Source organism: Anopheles maculipalpis, chromosome 2RL, assembly GCF_943734695.1.
Source record: "Anopheles maculipalpis chromosome 2RL, idAnoMacuDA_375_x, whole genome shotgun sequence".
NCBI classification, from domain to species: domain Eukaryota; kingdom Metazoa; phylum Arthropoda; class Insecta; order Diptera; family Culicidae; genus Anopheles; species Anopheles maculipalpis.
In genome coordinates this window covers 35,054,455-35,075,579 of record NC_064871.1, presented here as the reverse complement: position 1 = coordinate 35,075,579, position 21,125 = coordinate 35,054,455, and the positions used below count along the sequence as shown (strand labels likewise).

General features: G+C 45.4%; 2 protein-coding genes across 2 annotated transcripts in view; both read right to left on the bottom strand.

Moving 5' to 3' along the window:
* LOC126558244 (isocitrate dehydrogenase [NAD] subunit gamma, mitochondrial) overlaps positions 1–21,125 on the bottom strand; it is a 517,410-nt gene that overhangs the window by 55,828 nt on the left and 440,457 nt on the right. The gene's annotated exons all lie outside the window — the stretch shown is intronic.
* LOC126567027 (homeobox protein homothorax-like) lies at positions 1,292–20,523 on the bottom strand. Its single transcript, XM_050223312.1, has 6 exons — positions 20,508–20,523; positions 20,175–20,273; positions 13,876–14,024; positions 6,928–7,004; positions 3,937–3,995; positions 1,292–1,495 (listed from the first exon to the last, which is right to left on the bottom strand). Exons 1-6 carry the CDS (start codon positions 20,521–20,523, stop codon positions 1,323–1,325), a joined length of 573 nt encoding a protein of 190 aa, XP_050079269.1. The 3' UTR covers positions 1,292–1,322.

Below are 21,125 nucleotides of genomic sequence, written 5' to 3'. Positions count from 1 at the left end.
AGTATATTACCTAAACACCTTCTTTTTTTTATACCGATAATCCGTATCGCTTTACTGTTCAATCACATGCGTTGTTTTGTTCTTCTGTTTGTTGTGTTATTTGTGTTTTACCGGTATTACTTTACTTAAACCGTGTTTAACCCTGCATCACTTTTCCTTTCTCTCGCTCGCACCGAGTGTTTTTGTTTTTTTTTTCATTCGTTTCCTTTTTTTTACAATAATGCTAACACAATTGTTTCGTCTAATGGTAGTACAAATTAAATATCGCTTTTACGTAAGCACACAGCACACGGGTAAGCAAGTAGTAATAGCAGCAGCATTACCTAGTGCTAACAGTTTCGGCTACCGGGGATACCAGGGACAGCAGGTTTGGTAGGAAATCTTTCCCCCGGGGAACTTTGGGCGCGCCTTTGATGACGGAAATTCGGAACAAGCAAACGGTTGGCACTTTGAGTACACGGGTCAAAGATGTTGCTGGTGTGTGATGATGATGGTGATGTTTGGATGAGCTTTAAAAAAGATACCTCGCTTCGCATGCAAGCGAGAACCATCATGAAGGTGCACACGATGCTGCCTGTCTGTTCCTTCGCGTCCCGGTCGTCATCGTTCCTTGCGCTCCTGTCCATCCCACAGCGAAATGAGATCGTACACACATGGTGTGTTGCTGCCACTGGTCACATCTTGTCACAGCTGCAGGCTGTATAGCGATGTGTATGTGCTGCAGGCGCAGGTGTACACGTTTTCCAACGTTGCTTCTCTCGTTATTATTTTTCTTTTAAACGCTTTCTTTTTTTTTTTTTTTGGTTACTTCAAATGGCCACGTTTTGCGTTGATGTTGATGGTCAACGTCAACCTACTGCACGTCACGATCCAACACCACACACTGCTGGTGCCCCTTCTCTGTACATTCATCTATGCTTCATACCCTGGGCGGCGGTGGGCGTTCGAGATGTCCTTTTTTTTGTCGGCTTCATGTTTGGGTGGGTGGGTGGATGATTGTGTGGTAGTGGGAAGTTTCCTTTCCTCACGGGTATGCCATAAATGCATCGTTTTAGCCCTACAAGAATTAGTAAACAAGATCATTAGTTTCCAAAAGGAGCTTGGTGTGATGGAATACGCGCTACTTACCTTTGCATTTGCGCCTCCTGTACGGTCCGATCGAGTGTGGTTCTTTCGACCGTAACGTTGAGCTTGCTGGCTTGAAGGGTGTCTCTGGGTGTGGTGGTTGGTGGTTGAGTTGATGGTTGATGGGCACCGTTATGATGCCTTCATCGGGATGATCGTAAGGTTCGCCCAACAGCCGAAACCGTCCGGCTTCCACCTTACAGATGGTGCGGATAGTACTCGGCCGGTGGATAGTGGTAGCCCTGGTGGAAAGCTGGATCGCCCGGTGCTCGGTGCATCATTTGCGCCTGTCCGTCCATCATGTAGCTCATCGCGTCCGGATAGCCGGCCGATGGGCCCGGATGTGTGTACACTGAAATCGGAGAATATACTGGTCAAACCAAAAAGAAAAGAAGAAGAAGAAGAAGAAAAAGAACGAGCGTTCAGTTAACTTCAACAAGTACCGGAATTAACTAGAGGGGGGGGGGGGGGGGTGAGTTGCAAAAAGGGGAAACTGCTTGTTAGGTGCTAGTAGTTGTTAGTAGTGTGTCTTGTCAGGTAGAGTGTACTACTATGTCCGAAAAATAAGGTGACATTAGATGTCAAATTTAGCGCGCCGATAGAAGCGCCCCTTGTTTTTATTTTTCGTTTGTCAATATGTATTTTTTTTTGACAGTTCTGCCACGTTTCAAGTCACAACATCAACCCGGCCAGGAGTGACAATTTGTTTTCGGAGCTGCGCCAAGTGTTTTTGTGCATACTGACCATGTCCAAGTTTGTGGAGCAGCGCGCATGTATCAAATTTTGTTTGCACAATGAAATAAACGCTGCGGAAACATTGTGGATGTTACAAAAAGCCTTCGGGGAAGAATCTATGTCGAAGAAAAATGTGTACAAATGATACAGTGATTTCAAGAATGGCCGTGAGCAGGTCGAAGACGAGGGCCGTCCGGGGAGACCATCCACCTCGACCGACGACGCCCACGTCGTTCAAATCAAGGAGAGACCTTACGGAAAGTGTTGGGATTTCCAAAGCCTCGGTCAACCATTTTGAAAGATGTTTTTGGGTTGAAGCGGGTGAAGTCTCGCCTGGTGCCGTCATTTTGAGGGAGATTTTCGCAACAACTGGGAACCAAATCATTCCGCATCCGCTGTATTCGCCAGATTTGACACCAGCCTGGCTTCTGGCTGTTCAACAAGCTAAAACGGCCACTTCGGGGACACCGTTTTGACACAATCGAGAAGATAGAAGCCGCAGCGTCGGCGGAACTGTAGGACAACCCAGCATCCACGTTTTCCACTTGCTTCGAGGAGTGGAAGAAGAAGTGGAAGAGGTGCATTGCAAGGAGATTACTTCGAAGGTGATGATCTTCATTTGGAATAATAAAAAAACCATAAAAAACTCAGGGCTAAGAGTAGTGAATTATTATTTCAGAATTCAAACGAATTTTCTCGGTTGCTGAATTCAAGCGTCTCAAAGCACATTTGCTCATCACAGACCACTAGTTCATATACATCAATTTTAGTCCCTAGATGAGAATGATTGCTATTATAGCTCTTCAACAAACAACTTTCTACCGAACGTTGAATTTTTACGTTCCTCAAACTCAGTTTGTTCGTATACTTAACGATCTGAGGAGAAAAAAGTGTTTTAAAATATCCAAAACCTATTCGCACTTTCCTTCTTTTTGATGGAGTAGATCACTGTGAAGCTACCATCTTTAACTACAAAATAAAGACATCGAAAAAACCGTTCAGCAAGGACACCACACCACCAGGCATTGATGGAAATGTGCGTTCGCTGTGCGACCAACTTCATCGTCGAGCAAGGCTCATTGTCGGCACTAATTTAGACTTGCCGCGAATGTGCCGGGGCGTGTGGGAGATAGATTTTCCATTTCACATTATTAACCTCAACCCTCCGGTTCCGGGACGATCCATTCCGTGGTTCAGACTTCATGAATAATGGAAATGTCTCGCCCCGGGTCTCGGTAATTAAGGTCCCATCCGCGAGCGCCATCCTGGTTCAAGGTGGAACGGGCGATAGCAATCCAACCTGCCTGTGTGGATTATTTGGCAAGGTTTTTGAATGAACGATTGTCTGAAAGCGTAAAAAAGGAGTTTCTCCAACAGATAACGACAATCTCCGCGACAAGTTTTTTTTTTTTTTTTTTGGGAGTTCTTGCAGCTCGTAAATTAAAAGTGTGTCGATTGGGAAGCGACTGTGTAGCGTCCTATCCCTTTGACAGTGATCCTTCCGAGATCGTTTTATCCGTTTCATTGCGCACAACGATAAGGCATTGATAAATGAACGAAACGGAAGCACTTACTGTACTTTGGATTGCTTGTGATGTATGGCAGAAATTAGAGAACGCCTCGGAGATATGTAAGCTATTTAAAATTTGAATTTAGAATGATTTTCCTCTCGGCTGGCCCTTTATCATGTCGGGAAAGTGTACTTCTACGTTACACATAAATAATTGTTCGCTTTTCACGCGAAGAGAGTCTTCATTGCTGATGAAGTTTGTATGGTTTTGCTGGTGTGTTACAAATAAATGTAGCTTTCTTGCGATTATTGTAATCTACACTCTAGAGTAAAGAGAAAGTAGTGATGGTTGCGGGGAAAATACGGAGGAGGAGGGAAAAGGAGTGCTAAGGCTTTTGCAAGATAAAATTGCGCTACTTCGCAATACAAACGTAAATACAATACACATTAACAACCATTAGCTACGCTACAGCGGATAAGGACAAACGCGTGCGCTCGCTCGCCTTGTACACGATGCGAGCGAGACGATACGACGCCTCCCGGGCCATACGGCTGCGGATACTAACCTGCTCGGTTGGACTGATCTATCATGGGTTGCACTATTCTGCGCCTCGCGTTGATAAACCTGCGGATAAAAGAAAGCGGAACGGTGAGAGAGGATGAGCGTAGTCAGGTCGCGGGGCAGCGAACACATAGAACAACAGAGAAAACAACGACTACATCTACAGCGGCAACGTTTCTGATAAAGGATAAGACAGACGAAACCCCCCCCAACCGGTCTCAAATGTACGACCCCGGGAAAACATCGGTGGGTTGCGAGTTTTTCCGAGAAAATGGAACAAACACATTAATCAAGTGAAGTGAAATGATTAGAGTTGAACCGAACCGGGATGAAGGATATCGCGTCGTGTTTTTCCGCCCTGGCCCAATGACAACAACAACAACTGACACAAGGGGGTGGTGGTGGTGGTGGTGGTGTTGGTGGGTTGCGAGCGCTCGCGCGAGGTGATAAAACATTCAAAAGGGAAAAAGCCGTGTGACACACTGTGTGTTTTTGGGTAGTAGTGGTGGTAGGGTCGTCCGGGCTTTCTGCGGTGGCTTGCAAGATCGACTCGCTCTTTTCGACCGTATCCGTCAGTTAACGGGGAGGGTTTGTTTTTTTCTTCTCCTCCTACTGCTGGTTTCGTTTCCGACCAGAAAACGACAGGCGTGGTGTGGTGGATGGGGGGGTGCGTTGGTTGGAAAAAAGGGAAAAGCGGGCGTACGTACTGATAAGAATCTGTAATTTCCAACCCAAAAATTTCCCAAAAAAGAGATTACTTCCTTCTCTCGCTGGTGGCGGAGAGAAGAAGAAGAAGAAAAAAAAACGTGGCGAAGAGTGTTGGGGAGGCCTGAATTCTGGTCTGAGGATTTTAGGAAAAGGCGTCCGCATTTCGGAAAGAATTCCATTCCCGAATTACACATCTTAACGGTTGGCAGGGCGATGGTGGCGTTCCTATCGGGTGGCAGATCAGCAGCACGGAACGTGCTGCCAAAAACCCCTGTGCGCCCGGATATCGGAGTCCGGGGACTGGCGGTGGAACCGAAGCAAAAAGGGCATTTTCCCCCAGCGAAAAACCCACGCGACGGCACCGGGATGCGATTCCGGGATTGGATTGCACAGTTTATTTGATTTATGGAAATTAAACAATAATAAATCACCTCATCTAGTGACTGTAGAAGTTTGGTTTGGCATCCCGCGCTCCTCACGCGTGGCTTTACCGGAGAGCTGGCGAAGCGTTCGTTTCCCGGCTTACTTTCATTTCCCTACGACCGTACCACCGCTGCTGTACTTGTTCGCTTTTCCCGACTGTGGTGTGGGCAATTGGGATTGACCAGCAGCGAGGGAAACGTCCAGAACTGGCAGGGTACGCTCCGGGGGTGCGGAATTCATTTTTGTTTAGATATTTGTTTGTGCAGCGTCGTAAGTTAAACATGAAAATTGCTTCTTCATCCGCATCGAAGGGTGACACACGTATGCATACATACATGGGTTTGACACACACACGGGGACAGAGTAAAATAGAGTGAAAGAAATCCGAAAGAAAGTAACGAGAATTTGGTATGAATTTGAAATGACCCAGTAAAGGACGACAGCAGACAAGCCTTTGCAGCAATATATCGGAGGGTCATCGTCGTGTGTGGATGTGTGCTTTGATGGGGGGAAATGATTGGTTCCCAATTCGATGGGACATGGCATAGCAAAATAAATGGTGCCTTTTTCTTTTGTGTGTCCCGGCAGGACAGGAAGGAGTTAGGCACAGTAGGACAAACTATTAGAAACTAATGTGATGTGCGCAAACGGATGTTTTCTTTCACGGATATCCATAAGCTTACTAATATGGGGGATTTATTTAACAGAAACGCAAGGATATACGGGGGCATTATGCGGTTTTAGGATGAAAAGAGATTCAACTTGGAATTAACAGCAAGAAAAGAACACCTTTGGTTGATTCCAACGTTCAATTTAAATATTCAACATTCTTTGAAGAAAAAACTTAGCCAAGGCTTCCTTTAGAACTACACTTAAATGGTGTTTCTTCTTGGTTTAACGTCTTACATGGTCGTGCCGGTCATCTCAAGGACCTGCTAGACTTTTCGATATCACTTAGTCGGATTGTCTTCGGAAGCTACGAAGATACTATTGAATCCAACCAAAATTCCTGGTTTTAAAAGCTCTGATGGTAAAAAATCTTACTGAAGAACGTCACAGTAAGTGTCACAGATACAGCATGGGTCTTACCCTCAATTAAATTAGCTCTTGCAAAAGCGTTAAAAAAAGGAATTTGTATGCTGAACGCAGCATATTGTTCCAGTCAATTGCTTCACGCCCGCTTCGTATTCGCCAGGTCTGACATACTCTGGTTAGGGTGATGGTTCTGCTCAAGTAAAGGCTAGATTGTACTAATCAACGCACACACTCGTCCTCAGCTTTGTGAAAAGTGACATTAAGAAGAAGTATATGAATAGCGAACGATTTTAACAATTGAACAATTACACCCTCCATAATGCTGCGTATTGTTTTGTGAAGCCTTTAGACTCCCCAGCCCGGTAGGAATCAATCGCAAAACTTCGCATATGTTGGGTGCAGGTGAGCTCACGTGTACCAGGTTTATCCCTTTGAACTGACATGTGCGTGTGTGTTTTGTGGGTAAACAACAAATTTGCCTGGCACCTTCACCATGCCGAACGAAAGGATTTGCCCTTTATTCCTTTAATTTTTCCCTTTACTGCCTAAATAGAGCTGCAAAACGCCTTTCCCCCGTTGGGGTGAGATGTTCGCTCAGGGATTTAGGACGGTGCTTCAATACCAGCACGATCAGCCAACAGCCAACAGAAGGGCTTCGCACGAAAAAAGGGGTTAGCAGAGTAGCAACGATTCGCATCGCCCACAAGCAAAGACCCTTGAGAGGAAGGTTTTCCAACGAATTGTTGCCATGCGCGGAGGGGGGGGGGGGGTCGGCCGCGCGGAGTGCTCTGTGGAAAACCCGTGTTCCGAATGGGGAAAAAACACTTACCAGTTATTAACTTGCAATATCGTCAGCCCCGTGTCTTGTGCTAGCTGCTTTTTCTGGTCCTCCGATGGGTAGGGATGCTGCCGAGAAGAAAGAGAGAGAGAGAGAGAAAAATAAAAGGGAGAAAAAGAAAAACAAAAACGAAATCAGTTCTCTGTTAAGAAATCGTGTAGTGTGTTTATATAGCAATGCAAAGTATGTTTTTGCCAGCAACCAACAAACAACAGCATTCAAGTGCCACTTTTGGTGCGACCCTTCCCGATTAGACGGGACATAGGATATGTCTAGCATATGCGTGCTGGAACCGCAAAACATAGCGCGAGCCCCCTATTTCGGCACTGAGGGCTGATCTCTTTTGAATTGTTTGTTAATTAAAATCTGAGAGCTCGATTAGGGAGATTGGCGTATTGGCGTTTTAGTGGCACGGCACGAGTAAAGTCTTATTTAGTCGTTTGCTCTTATTGTTGATAGCGTTGTGTCGGAGAATTTGTGTGCTAAACATCGTTGGGAAGTGCTTGTGTTTTCGATAATTTGTGTTTACCAATGATTATAGAACTTTATACACATTTTTGAAAGCTTATCGCACATTTTGAACATGATTATGTGCAGCTTGGTTGTTTCATTACTGCTGTAAACTCGCTTCGAATCGTTGGTAGTTCGATCAAAGCGTTCAGAATTTTTTTTAGCAACGGTAGATTTGAAATTTGTATAGAGCACCAAATGACTTATGTTCGTCTAAGGAGCATGATTAACGTAAAAATATGAGGTGGGGGAATGTCAACCGACTGGATCATGCCCTCCGTATAGAGATCTGAGGTTTTATAGAAGTTTGAAAATGAGACTTTAAATCCTGGAGATTTGAAAAATAGAAAGATAAAATAAAGAACTTTAGATTTTAGGAAACAAAACAGGTTTTGAAGCTCGATTAAGACCTACGGAGGGTCCTGTAGGCATAGTCGTAGTAATGCCAATTCTTAGCGTTAAGGATCAGCTCCTTGACAGCAAACTAGACAGTTGGATGGATGGTTGAGAACATGACAAGCCAGATAGTTACCAAAAGAACCAAGCTACATAAGCGTCACTTAAATGAGGGATAAAGTTTTAGTGAAATTCTTGAGAAAAACCTAGATTTTTTGGAGGTAATGCCTACAACCCTTTAGAAGGACCTGTTTTTTAACTAGCCGATAATTTCCAGGATGAGTTTTTTCATGAACCACTACTAGCTGTATTATGCCCACCTTATTTGCATAACAAATAATTTAAATAAATTTTAAACCAACGCTTTCCAACCCTTCAAACCATCCAGCTTCATTTTGATGGATCAATTAATAATATCCAAAATAGTGTACACAATCTCTGCGATCCCGTTTGTTACACGCAGTGTTGCACATTCGTGCAGCTGTGTACCGGTGTTGAACATTTTTGTTCAGGGTTACTAACTACAAGGACTGTGCCGGCCAGCGTCGGGCCGAACATGCCGACCAACCTACGTACTTTACCGGCGCAACCTGACCCGGTGTGGCATCGGCATTAACATGTAGAAACAACTCCTCCCTCCCGAAAAAAAAACAAAAAAAACATGTACACGTCCACGTTCACGGAGACTTGTCCGGCGTGTGTGCACCGTGTGCATCAGCGCGGCCCCCGTCACGATCGTCCCGCGAAAGAAGATCCGGGAGTGCGACAATCGCGAATGGCAAATTTTTCGCCCTTCCCATTCAGTTACCCTCCAGCCTGGAGGAAGACAAATCGGAGAGAGAGAGAGAGAGAGCGAGAGAGGAAGGTTGAGGAGACGGCAAAGGGGAAAAATTATCTTATCCTTCCACGTGAATGTCAATACGGACTGACAAATATTTTTAGACATTTATATTTATGTAATGCAAATTATTGCCCATGTATATGCATATAAAATACGAAAAATGCTCTTAAATCAGTCCATATTCGAGCGCGCGATTCCAGCGGGGGCTTCTTTGCGGATTTTCTGCCCCTGTGTTTGCCTTTTTTTTTTGTTTTTTTTTGTTTTTTGAGCGAAGCCCCAGCGTACACAGGGTCTCGGTGGAACGCGAACGTTCGAAAGACACCGTTTCTCGGTGTTCTCGAACGCCGGTCATTGATATTCCGTGGCGGGGAATGCATAAGAAAAAAGGCTGCATCTTCGCTCGGGACGTGCCCAACGGGGATAGTGTCCGCTGGTAAGAGGGAAAAGGTGTCCCTCCCTCTCTCTGTGTTTGTGGAGTTTTTGTTTTATTTCCCTTTTTTTGCTGCAACCGGATCAGCAGCAGCAGCGGCGGCCCCGATGCCTTTCGGTGAACCGAGCCGTTTGTATTTTAATCCGGTACACGGTTCTTCTCGATGGCAGCACCCGTCGAAGACCTTCGAGGCCATCCTTCATCCCCAGGGGCCGAGGGTTTTACCTTAGGGTGTTTGTGGGGGAAAGGGGAGGGTGGGGAATGAAGGTCCACCTCGTCGGGAGGGGGAGGCGCGAGTACCGTATTACTACGACTATTAGTCGATTGGTGATTGTTTCCCTTCTTTTTGTATCCTTTTCGCTGCGCGCTCTGATGATGCAAAAATGAACTTGCAACTTGAACGCTGCTCTGTACGCAGCAACGCATCGCAGTGCAACTTCTTTTTAATGTGCTTTCGGTGGAAGATAGGAGGACCCGCGGGGGGGGGGGGGGGGGGGGCAAGTGAGTGCGATGGGTGGCGTTGGCGTGTGCATCAAGTATACAGCTTTTAGTTCAGCCGTTCGTTGCCGGTTTGTGCTCTTTGTCTTCTGCCGTTTTCTGTGCAACAACAAATCAACCCTGCGCCCGTGAGGTTAAAAGGGAAAAAAAGGTAAACAAGAGGGTGGAACCGGGCATAATGCATTTACCATGAGTATGCATGCGAATTGCAGAAGGACAATTGCATGCGCACTGCGCGCACCATTTGCTTCGCCGTGTGGACGCGGATGAATGGCGTTTCAACGCTTGGCTCCCCCGGTGCAAGGTGTAGCGGGAAGTGATCGATCGAATCGAACGATCAATCGTATTTATGTGTGAGTCATTGTACTGTTCGCCTCACTGCACAATGGTTTTGGACGAGGAAAAGCAAAACTAACCTCCCGCCCTTGGCAATTTCCATTTCACTCGGGCCGGAACGGCGTTAAGATCTACGCGGCGCGAGAACCGATCGTTGGATTAATGTCAAATGTTTCAATTTAATGTAAAGTAGTAAAAATTAGGTTCCAAACGGCGGAAGGAACTAAGAGGAAGAGAGAAGCGTGCAGGGCGAAAGAGGAAGAGAGAGAGACAAATAAAAACACCCCGTTGGTCGTCAAATCGATCGATCGTTCCGGCAATGAAAATGCAATAAAACCGATCATCGGCCTCGTCAGGAGGGAACGCCAGGAACTTTGGTAGGGGAGTTGAATAAAAAACAACTAAAAAAAAGCATATCTTGATAGAGAAAATGAGTAAAAAAAAGCGTGTGTGTGTGTGTGTGCTTGAGGGAGGTAATTTTTCGCCCTAAGGAGATGATGTTTACGATCATAAACGAACGATCATGGCAGCATGTGGTGTACGCCTCGCGCCCATTCTTCGCCTTTGTTTTAATTCCCACCCTTTCGGTGTGATCGTGAAAATGTGCTCAAACCGGAACCGATATTCGTAAAAAAAAGGCATATGAATATATAACATACAAATACGATATCGATCATTCGTGCCACAGCCGGCAACACATTTTTTTTTTTTTTTTGGATGACATCCATCGATCGGCCGGTTGCGAAGCGATCAGCTTGTCTGTGCCACCGTCAGACGTTGCCGGGCGATCGAAGTGGATCGCGTGGAAGTGGATGAAATTTATTACACTTTTACGACTCTTAAGTTATGAGGCAAATGATTTATTTAACAGTGAAGCACCGGTGGAAGTAGGTAGAACAAGAATGGAAAAGTAAACCAACAGCACAACAAAAAAACAAGGAAACAAGACAAGACAACATCAGCAACAACACTACTTGGCATACCGAACGATTTAATTAGCAAACAGGGTCTATTTTCTTGCCCACACCCCCCCCCCCCCCCCCCTTCGAGCGGGTAGACACATCGGAGGTCCCGGGCATTTGGACGAAAACAAAACACCCGTCAAAGTCCTATTACCGAAGCAAAGTGTGAACAAATGCCTAGATGATGTGCTGTTGGAATAAATTTGCATTATTGCATTTCATATTTGCTGCCTCGGATAGTTGGTTCGGGGCTTGGCACAAGTACTAAAACTGCTGCCCCTGGTGAGATGCCAGGGGGTGACAGGCATTTCTTCGAGAAGCCATCCGTGCCGTGTATTATTTGTTCGGGTATGTGGATTTTTGATGTTCCTTTTCATTCTTCGCCTAGTACGTTCTGTTGGCATCCGATCATTTTCGTTTGCGTAACTAGAGCTTTCGAGAGTAAGATGCGCTGAGGTCAGTTCGATAGAACCCATCATTGCATGCTTCTAGAATTCGCATAGGAGATTTCTGTATACGTGCGTGTGCATTTGATTGGGACGAATAATCCATCTGCTTTTGCTATGCGTAATGCGTGTGTGAGTCAGTAAGAGAACCCTTACTTCCGTCGGTTGGTGTGACACAAGCAACTCCCCGCACAGCGTGTTAGGGGTCTGGCAATCGGGTGTATCGTTGATGGTGGCGTAATCTATTCCACCCCTTTGCGTCGAATCGATTGATCGATTGGCTCTAGACGAGAGTGGAGTTCTTTGTTGGACGGAAAACTTTCTTCCTGCCTTCCTTTTCCTAACTTGGCATTAGCGAAATGTTTTTCAAGTGTCGATTGCGCGTATCCTTTGGCAGTACCGCTTGGCCCGGGAGCGCAATGAATGCAGCATCTACCCCGGTAGCTACTTGCCGGGCAGGGCTGCGTTTCTCGAGCGAAGATTGTCACGGGTCAATTCCGAGTACATTTATAACTGTCACCGTGCGAGAGCCGAGCGGGACGAAACGCATCAGAGAAATTGAAACACATCACTTGAACGATAGGATGCGAACGAGACGTTCGATATATCGGAGGGCGCAAGAAAAGGATGCTAGACGATGCTTTTCCAAGGGGGTTTTGCTGCCTGGAAAGCGTAGTAAAATTCGATTCGGGAGAAGCACTGTTTGCCATTTGCAGTTCGGAATTTTTGGAGGACGGAAAGGAAGGAACATGAAATACAATAGTTTAGAAATAAGTTTTATCTCTATTTGGATGGAATTCAAAGTTACCATCCATTTTGAAATAACTGTAGGTTGTCCGCAAAATACGTTGCTAATGCAGCATTTTTTTGGGAAAAAGTATTTTAGTACTGTGGTAATGAGTTGTACATGCATCTGTGTCTAGAATGACGCAACGACCACATCAGTTATAGAACCTTTTTTGTTACAGTATTTTTGGGATAAAAATATATGTTTAAAGCCAATTCTGGTCACTTTTCAGAATGGAGATGAACTTCTTCTTCTTGGCTTATCGATCTCTAAGGTTATGCCCGGCCATATAAATGGCTTACTAAGACTGCCGATACCACGTAGTTGGTTAGTCAGTCGTCACTACCGGGGGACGGTCCGGATGTGATTTGAACCCTGGTCCTGCCGTATGAAGACCGGCTCCGCTGTCGCCTATACCACCGGACCGGACCGACGAAGATGAACATTTTCAGCTAAAACTGGAATCTTTTTCTGTATGTTTTCCACTCTTTATCAAATTGAATCATACTGTTTTCAGTCATTACTGGATTAATGTACATCAGAGCCTTCAAAATTCTCTAAAAAGAATGAATCTGACTCTATTCTGACCGAAAAATGCCAATATCTTGACTAAATTCCTGAGCTTTAATAGAATGTCTCAAAATTAAGCGCATAATGAGCTCTCCAAATTTTATTTGGATGTTTTCTGCAGTAGATCAAACCAAATATTGTTTGGATGGATTATGGTTTCTGCAGTAGATCTGCAGAGTTACGCAGAAACTCAATAATTTTATTACGTCGTAGCTACTGACTAGAAAAAAACCGACTTAGAAAATTAATTGCTCATTTTCCTTAAAACAAAATAAAAGTAAAACAGTGTGTCTATCAAAAACTGTGTCCCAGGATACTTCCAAAAAATCTTCAGTAACATTCCCATGTCGCCTTCGTATGACATCACCTGGGTGTTGAGGGGTGAAGGTTGGCGATGCTAATAGTAGTAATTTATGACCAATATCGTCAGTTATGACTTAATGAAAGGACAATTTTTCAGAAACTTTCGCCTTCCTCTCTGTCTTTTCCCAGGAACTGTATTATTGACATTGTTTCATCATAAATATAACTAATGCCTCCTAGAGCACCGTTTCAATTCTTGTTTATCAATCTCTTACAACAATTATTTGACCTGTTACAGAACTGATGTTTTTTCCTCCCAATTGCCATGTCTTTTCGCTCGTAAAGTACACATAAAAACCACTTACACAGCTTTGAATAGCCGATCTCAATTGTAATCCTAGTCCCGGCGGATGGAATCATTTATATCAGTTTGTAAAATGCATAAAAAGTACATCTATCTCGCACCTTCTCTAACTAGTCGACACGGCGTATCAAACAGTGCTGGGGCAGATAACAGGCTGCTGCCCCTCTGGTAAAACTTTGGAAGGCGGGTATCGATTATCCGCCAAGAAGCTGGTCGTTATCGAGATGCTTCAATTACAGCAACTCGGCCCGTAATGGGCCATCGAGAGTACAAAAGGCTCCATGACCTCTCGCTCCTTCGCTCGGCAATGCAAAGCAAATGGGAAATTGCAGTGTTAAGGTAAAGCCCCAGCAATAGACAACGATCTAAATTGTACCATCCTGTAACTATGCCTTGCTGCTTTCCCTCTGCGTTTTACAGAGAAGGCAAGATAGAAAAGAAAAAAAATAGCGAACACAAGACGCAACGCACGGTTCGACGGCATCTTAGCGCTTACCGTTAGGTGCTGGAACAGCCACGCCCGCAGAATGTTCGTGGCCACCTTCGGGAAGATCCCCCGCTTCTTTTGGTTTTTCTTGCCGCTCGTATCGTCGTCCTCCTCGCCGGTACCCTCGCCGCTGCCGATGCTCGTATTGCTGGCATCACCTGAAAATGAAAGAAAGGAAGAAAATAGACCAAAATTTAAGTAAAACGAATCATTGTTAATGTGAAAGGGAAAAAGAGAAGCGATTATTGTTTTTGCTCCGGTATCTCACGAACACGGACAGGCGTGTGGAAAATCAGCCAATAAAATGTGTTAAATATGCTGTACACTTTCCTGCGTATTTGCAGCATTTGCAACGAGAAGAGAAGCCTCTCTTGCTCAAAAACTAGCTGGGGGCTAAGAACTAAGAGTGTTTTTTGTTGGAAGAAAGCACGAAAAAAAAATGTTCAACAATTCCCATGAAAACGGAAGCCATGACGGAGATGGTTAGTGCTGGCTGAGTGATATAAAGATTATCAACTATGAAACTTATGTTTATGGGCATTCGCTGCTGGCTGGTGAAGGCGTCTGCAATGATTGGGACTGGGAAGTGCAAAGCGAAGTGGAGTAAGCACCAAGCGAGGACGTGATGCTTTTAATACGCATCAGCCAGTAATGGTGCGAATTTGACAGTCTCGGGCGGCGAGTTAAGGACTGAAAGCTACAGCTCGCACCAAAGCCCTAGCGTTTCTTCCTGAACAAGTTGCGAATAATAGTAAAAAAAAAAAATCATTCTCCCCGTGTGTAGACATCTTTCGTAGCGTAGCTTATTCACCCTGATCTAGAAGAAAAGGGCACACCGGGACTCATTTTGGATGTAATTTGTTTCATTTCAATTTACACCAGGCCTGGGCACCGAACAGTAAAAGCGCCCCATCACCATTAGTCAGCTAGGACTCTCCCATACGGGCCCAAGAAATGGGGATGTTTGGGCGTATGAGGATTTTGAAACGTTTTCTCATACGTCTTTTGCTTCAACGTTTCTTTTCTTTTTGCAAACTGTTGGACCGCTCTGGCGCCCGGAGGAGAGGCGCTTGCTGTGGCGATGTAGTGTGAGACCTGGGACACTCAAGACGCTGGAGTTTTATCGGACATGGCAAGTTAATGGGGTGATCGAACGGTGGGAATTTGCCACGCAGACTAACTTCCCTCTCCATCCCGCTGCGATAATCAACCGTGAAACGTGAATCAAACGCATATATTTTAACATATTGCTTTCTGATCGCGTCCGATGCCCAAAATCGGTCGCTTAAATGCAAAACTCGCACTCGCACTCGCGGTATGTTATTGTGTAGATTGTGTCTTTGGAACCGTTTTGGTTCTGTTTTTCCCTGCTGTTGCTTCCTGCCTAATTCGCCCGCTGTCGTAACAAGTATGTCCTCTCGGACTGTCGGTGTTATTAATGTGACGTTTCGGTTGATAAGCATGGCGGGCGAGTCGGTGGGTCCCGTATTTTGTGCCGATCGAATTTCAAACTTCGATTGCACCGGGCGATGCACCGGTGCGGCCTGTTGGGACTATATGGCGAGAACACTGTAAATGCATTTCGACGCTGCAAATCAGCTTAAATTTATCTTTTAAATTTATTCCATCCACAAATGGTTGAACGCCAACCCAACCCCTGCCCTGGTGGCGTCTGGCGTTTGAGGACGAAAATTAGTGTCGGAATCGGAGGAATTTACTCGCCCGGTTCGTAAATATTTTGCCAAAGAAGGTTGTTGGCGAAAAAAAACCCCAGGCCTGAGAAGGCCTGGTCGGATGATTAGATAATTCCTTTTAAACGGTGATCAGTGAACATATTTTTGATTTGAAGGAGTTATGCAAATTAAAGTGTAATCTCCTTCGTGAAATGTTTAGCTATTGATCGAAGAGGAGGGGGGGGGGGGGAACGATTCCCAACTATTCACTCATAATTGGAATTAGATTTATATAGCTAGAAGATTTGAAAAGGCACGAAAAAAATCATTACAATGAAGAAGACTTCTGGACAGGACATGTTTTTGCCAATGTTTTGCAACGCTCCAAAGAAAAAAAAAAAGGAGGAAAAGATCGATCGATTGCTGTTAGTGATTTAATGTTGAAGGTGAAGAACAGTCGGCGCTCCAACGTCAAGTCGCCGATATTTAATTTAAAAAACCTTTAGCTGCTTGTTTTTTTTTTCTTCTAATGCCGAACGTTACTTAAATCCCAAGAATCCTACAACCAGTAATGTAGAAGCCAAAAAAAAAAAAAAACAAAAAAAAAAAACAACTCAAAGTTCAGTTTATGGTAAATCTTGGACTTGGTCCCGAGGTTGGATCGAGCTAGCCTTGGGCAGCATAATGTTTCCTTTTTATCCTGCAATCCGGTCGGTTGGTCCGCTTGCTTCACTTTGTCCGAGCTTCAGCTTAGATGGGTCCGGTTTTCAAGCGGAGCTCCGAACATCTTTTACCTCACATTCCATCAAACCCCTCCCCCACCCCTCTAGTGCGTTCGCTTCATTTATTCAAATTTAAACGCGATTCAATCATCTCATCACGGGCCGAGTGCGGTCACGGTTGGGTGCTTTTTTGATTTCTCATCCCATTTTTGTGAATTGTTTCGTCAAAAACTGACTTTATTTTATTCCACAATCCCCGCACTGTTGTATTTGCTGCTGCTGATGTTGGTTTCATTCTTCTTGTCTTGTAGTCTGAAGCCTCTGAAGACTCGCCTGATATCGTGGGTAGCCACATGGAGGGTGTTTTTTTTCTGTTTCTTTGCTGCCACACAACAAAAAAAAAACCTTTTGGGACGCTTTTGGTTTCTCAACTTTCGTCTCACGGTTTTTTGGCCGGTTTCTGGCCGGTTCTTGCGGTGATGGTGGTGGTGGTGGTACTCACCTACACGTTTGACAGAATGTAAAGAAGCTGACCACCCCGTTTCTGCCCCAGTATAAACCCCAAAGCAAGCAAGAAAGAAGTCTGCAGCAGCAGCAACAACAACCAAAAAGAACCTCAGCAAGACTCAAAATGCGAGGGATCCCAAACAATCGCTTTGGATTTGGTTGAGAGAATTCAAAATAACGAAATAACGGAGGAAGCGAGAAACCTGTACGCGCAACCGCTTAAGCGTCGTCTGTCTGTCAAATATATTAAATACATTTCAGAATATCGCCAGAGCACACACACGTGGGGTGTGTGTCACACACAGGACAGAGCAAGATCCTTCGCAGCTCCCGATCGGGGCCACAAATTGATGGTATCGTCCCAATGGTACGGAGCTACAGAGCATCCACGACGATGCTCGGGCACAGATATGCCCGCGGTTGGTTTGCTTCTTCGATTCCCTGCACTGCGCACCTATGGCCGAAGCTGCGTTAATCCAGCGCGCAGTCGTCGCGCGTCGTCTTACAAATCTCTCTACCCTGGGCCGATGCTGGACAGAAAATTGAAACCTGCCTCAAAAATCGAATCCAAACCAAGAATGTCTTTTCCCCGCGGTCCGTTCGCCGACGGTTGGGGCCTGTCCCGCCCGTGTCTCTTCGTCCCTAATAAAATGATTTGTAATATTCTTCGCCTTCATCTTTAGCTTCCACCATTTCATGGCGTACAATGGAATGCACACCGGTTTGAGGGCTGGGCTGGCGAAGACTTGTGAGGGGTAAGAGATGGAGGTACACGGGAATGGATGCCCAGTTCTCGTCCCTAGAGTACTCCTTTCAACAAGCGGGCTGGGAAAGTGTTCAAACAAATATGTATTCAAATCAAGAGATGGATCAAAGTTGATCTCCATTTCGGAACGCTCCTTGGGATGGAGAGAAGGGAAAAAAAACAACGGCTGAACGCGCAAAAGAAGATCACTTTTAGAATGGGAGATGGGTAGTGAAGCATCACACACACACACACACACACGCTTGCATATCTTTGGCGTAAGAACGAAACGCGGGCAACCAGAAGAAAACCGAGAACCAGATAACTGCATGAAAAGCGTATTGGTTAGCTGGATCAAAACGCCGAACGCGCTCCGCGAGAATTTCGATCGATTCCCCTGGTTGAGGGAAGGTAGGTAGGCAAAGGGGTGGCCCGGCCTCAGAGCGGAGGGGGATGGGAAGCAAAATAAATGTCTCGGTTAATCTTCCAGGGTCCGTTTTTCGAGCCCGCGCATACGTACGATAAACGATAACCAATGAATCTCTCTCATCAGCGTCAGTGTTTCAGTTTTTTTTCATTTTTCCCCGGTATCGGTCGGATGGAAATTTTTCACTCATTTTGTTTCGTTCGATTTCTTTGCCTTACGTCGTTTACGCTTTGTTCTATTTTACTTTACGCTGTGGTGTTGCTCTGTTGTTGTTTTCTTGCCGTTCATCCGTTTTTTATTCCACTTGTTACCACGGTTTCGGTGCGTGTGTGCATGTGTTTAAATCTTTTTTTTCCCCCTTCCTTGCTTTTATCTGATTATTTCTACTCATTTTGTGATGTTCATCGGACACGTTCTGTGTTCTGAGGCTTGTTGTTTTTTTGTCTTTTGGTTTTTGGTTTATGCGATCGCGATCAGGAAACCTGCGAGGCCTATCGATCGTATTCAAAACGGTTCGCGTTAAATCCCTAGGAAAGGGAAAAAGGTTCTCCGGTTCCAATTTATGAGCCTATGATAATGTTGACATATCCCACTGGGTTTGGTTTGGTTAAATGATCCAAAGTTAGATAATAGTGATCAGATAATGGGGAGCTTCGAAAGTAATAATTATACCCAAACGATGTGATTTTAACGAATTTAATTGTCCTAAAAATAGATCAAAACCTACGCACCACCACCCCCGTTAAACTATCAACGCGCGGGCATGACAACTTCACCACCGTGCACTGAATTATTATTGCACTCATCATCCGTGTAATGATTTTATTCCCTATCGCCGTGCAACATCTTGCATAACCACCAGGCGCAGCTTGTCCAACCCATCAAACCGGCTGGTGGGCCTCTTTTCCTGTACGACAACAGCAAAAAAAAAGAACGGAAAAACACGAACCGGAACGGGCTCAGGAACAATTCATCCCCCTCCCCCCCCCCCGCCTCCTCCCCACAGAAACGACTGCCAAAAACTTACCAACAATGCTTCCTGACTTTGAAATCCTGTCAGTCACAGCCAACTGACGGCCCAGCCGCGGCATCATGATTGGTCACGGGACCTAGCCGTGGCGCGAAATTGCCGTGCCCGTATGGAAAAAAAAACTGGCTACTTATTACATGTGTACTCTGGTGGGAAAAGTTGCCAGAAAGGGGTTTCGGTTTTTGTACTCGGGTGTGCTCACACACCCACCCACCCATCTCTTTAGCGCCATTTGTAAAAGAATCCTTCCCTAAGACCGGCGCTAAATGCACCCCTTCTGTGTGCAATTCTTAAAGCGTATGTGTGTGTGTGTGCGCGTGCTTGTAGCGCAAATACCGAAATGGTCCAGAAAAAGAAAACTGCCCATTCCGTATGCCGTGAGGGGTAAATAAAAACAGAAATCGCCGTTTAGCGAATTGGTTCGGTTTTTTTTCCCGAATATCGAGGGAGATTTGTTTGGAGAGGTTATTATCGGTCGTAAAAATGGGGGAAAGAAAAAGGATATTGTGCGGTGGTGACCGGGACGGTCCGACGGTGAGTGTGGCTTAGAAGTGGGAGTGAACCATACGTAAGTAATTTCTCAACCACCCTCGCTGTAACATGTCAATTTCAGACGTTCGTGTGCAGATGACGGATGCAGACGACGAGTGTGCGCCGCCGTCACCCGGTTGGTGCCTAAAGCTTCGGTACACCGCCGTACGAACAAAAGGTACTACGCCACGTTTGCAGCGTACGTGGGGAGGTCCTTCCCTCGGGGCCGGGAAAACTCCTACGAGCGGGAAAACGCCGTATTCTGTGCGGTGTCTCTCTGTCTCAATCGCTTCATTGTGCACGGTCGCTGCTTTGTGGAGCGATCTCATTTTACGTTTCCTGGACCCGGATGGGCACAGGCATCCCTTTGCTGGCAGAGAAGCAACGGACGGTCGGATTGTGGACACGTGCACACCGCACGGTTAGGCCGGCCCGTACGTCTGCAGCAAGGTATGTGACAGATACCGCACATGTACAGCAACGAGGCGTTTACGGCCACGTTTTTTGCCCGGAGGCACCCTCCTCCAACCTCCCTTAACTTGGCAAAGGGATGCGTGTGTGAGGCAAATACTTCTCCGGGATGATGTGGGTGGGAGTGTAGGATAAGTACACTATCATCATTGTCATCGAGCACACCGTCCGGGTGTGGTACAAAATCTTCAAACACACTTACCTGGGCTGCCGAGGAAGACTGAAGAGTACAGGACACGCCGGGACTGATCGACTCGGGCGTCGGATGGCGATGACCATTCTCGCCTCGAACACCATCGACCTGTGGGACGAGAAAGTAGAAAAGAACACACATGTACAGTTAGAGAGATGAAAAGATCAGTATCAGGTATTGGATGTAAAAGGGGTTAGTACACGTGTACGTGCTAGGATACTAGAGTTTGGACGATTTGTCCTTCCAGGCCTTGTGTGGCTGATGATTTATTGTGCTTTTACGTGCGAACGCGCTTTAGAAGGATAATTGCTGTCGTGGAAAGGGTGTAATATTTAGACTGACAAATGTAGTCTAACATCGTATTAGTACGGCATGTTCTGCAATAATATTGGGATTTCTGTAGTCCTTTTTATAACAACATATTTTTGTGGAATTCTGGATATAATATTTTCATTTTAAAAACTCAAAAATCCAACAATAATTCTGGATTAAATTATTTCCCTTATGTGCCAATTTTCTTTCAATGACAAAGACAAAGTTACCATTATTAGCATCTTATTAGTCGGATTTATGAGCATCAACGTTGCATATAAATTAATGAAGTTGTGTAAAAATTGGAATGAAATATTCGTTCTAATGTTAAACAATCGCTAAGGTGCAACACTTTTGGAAACAACCTCTTCTCTTATCGATCATGTGTTGCCCATGCGCGTTTGTTTCCGATCCCCAATTCCCCTTCCTCACAGTCATCGGCCCAACAAATGCCCTAAGAACAGCCCACCCGAACCGAAGCAGTTAGCTCTCCTAAACATCTGGTTAAAATCGATTACTCATTGTTCGATTTATCACGCCTGCTTGAATGTATCGACCCTTTTGCCGAGCACAAGTGGCAGCACTGCTGCTGCTGCTAATGGGAGTTTTCGTTCCTTTTAGTAGTGAAAGACTACCGCCACATTTAAA

Coding starts and splice junctions, on each gene's coding strand:
- LOC126567027 (XM_050223312.1), bottom strand. Junction 14,025..20,174: donor AGTCTTCCTCGGCAGCCCAG/GTAAGTGTGTTT, acceptor TTTCATTTTCAG/GTGATGCCAGCAATACGAGC. Junction 7,005..13,875: donor GGCTGTTCCAGCACCTAACG/GTAAGCGCTAAG, acceptor TCTTCTCGGCAG/CATCCCTACCCATCGGAGGA.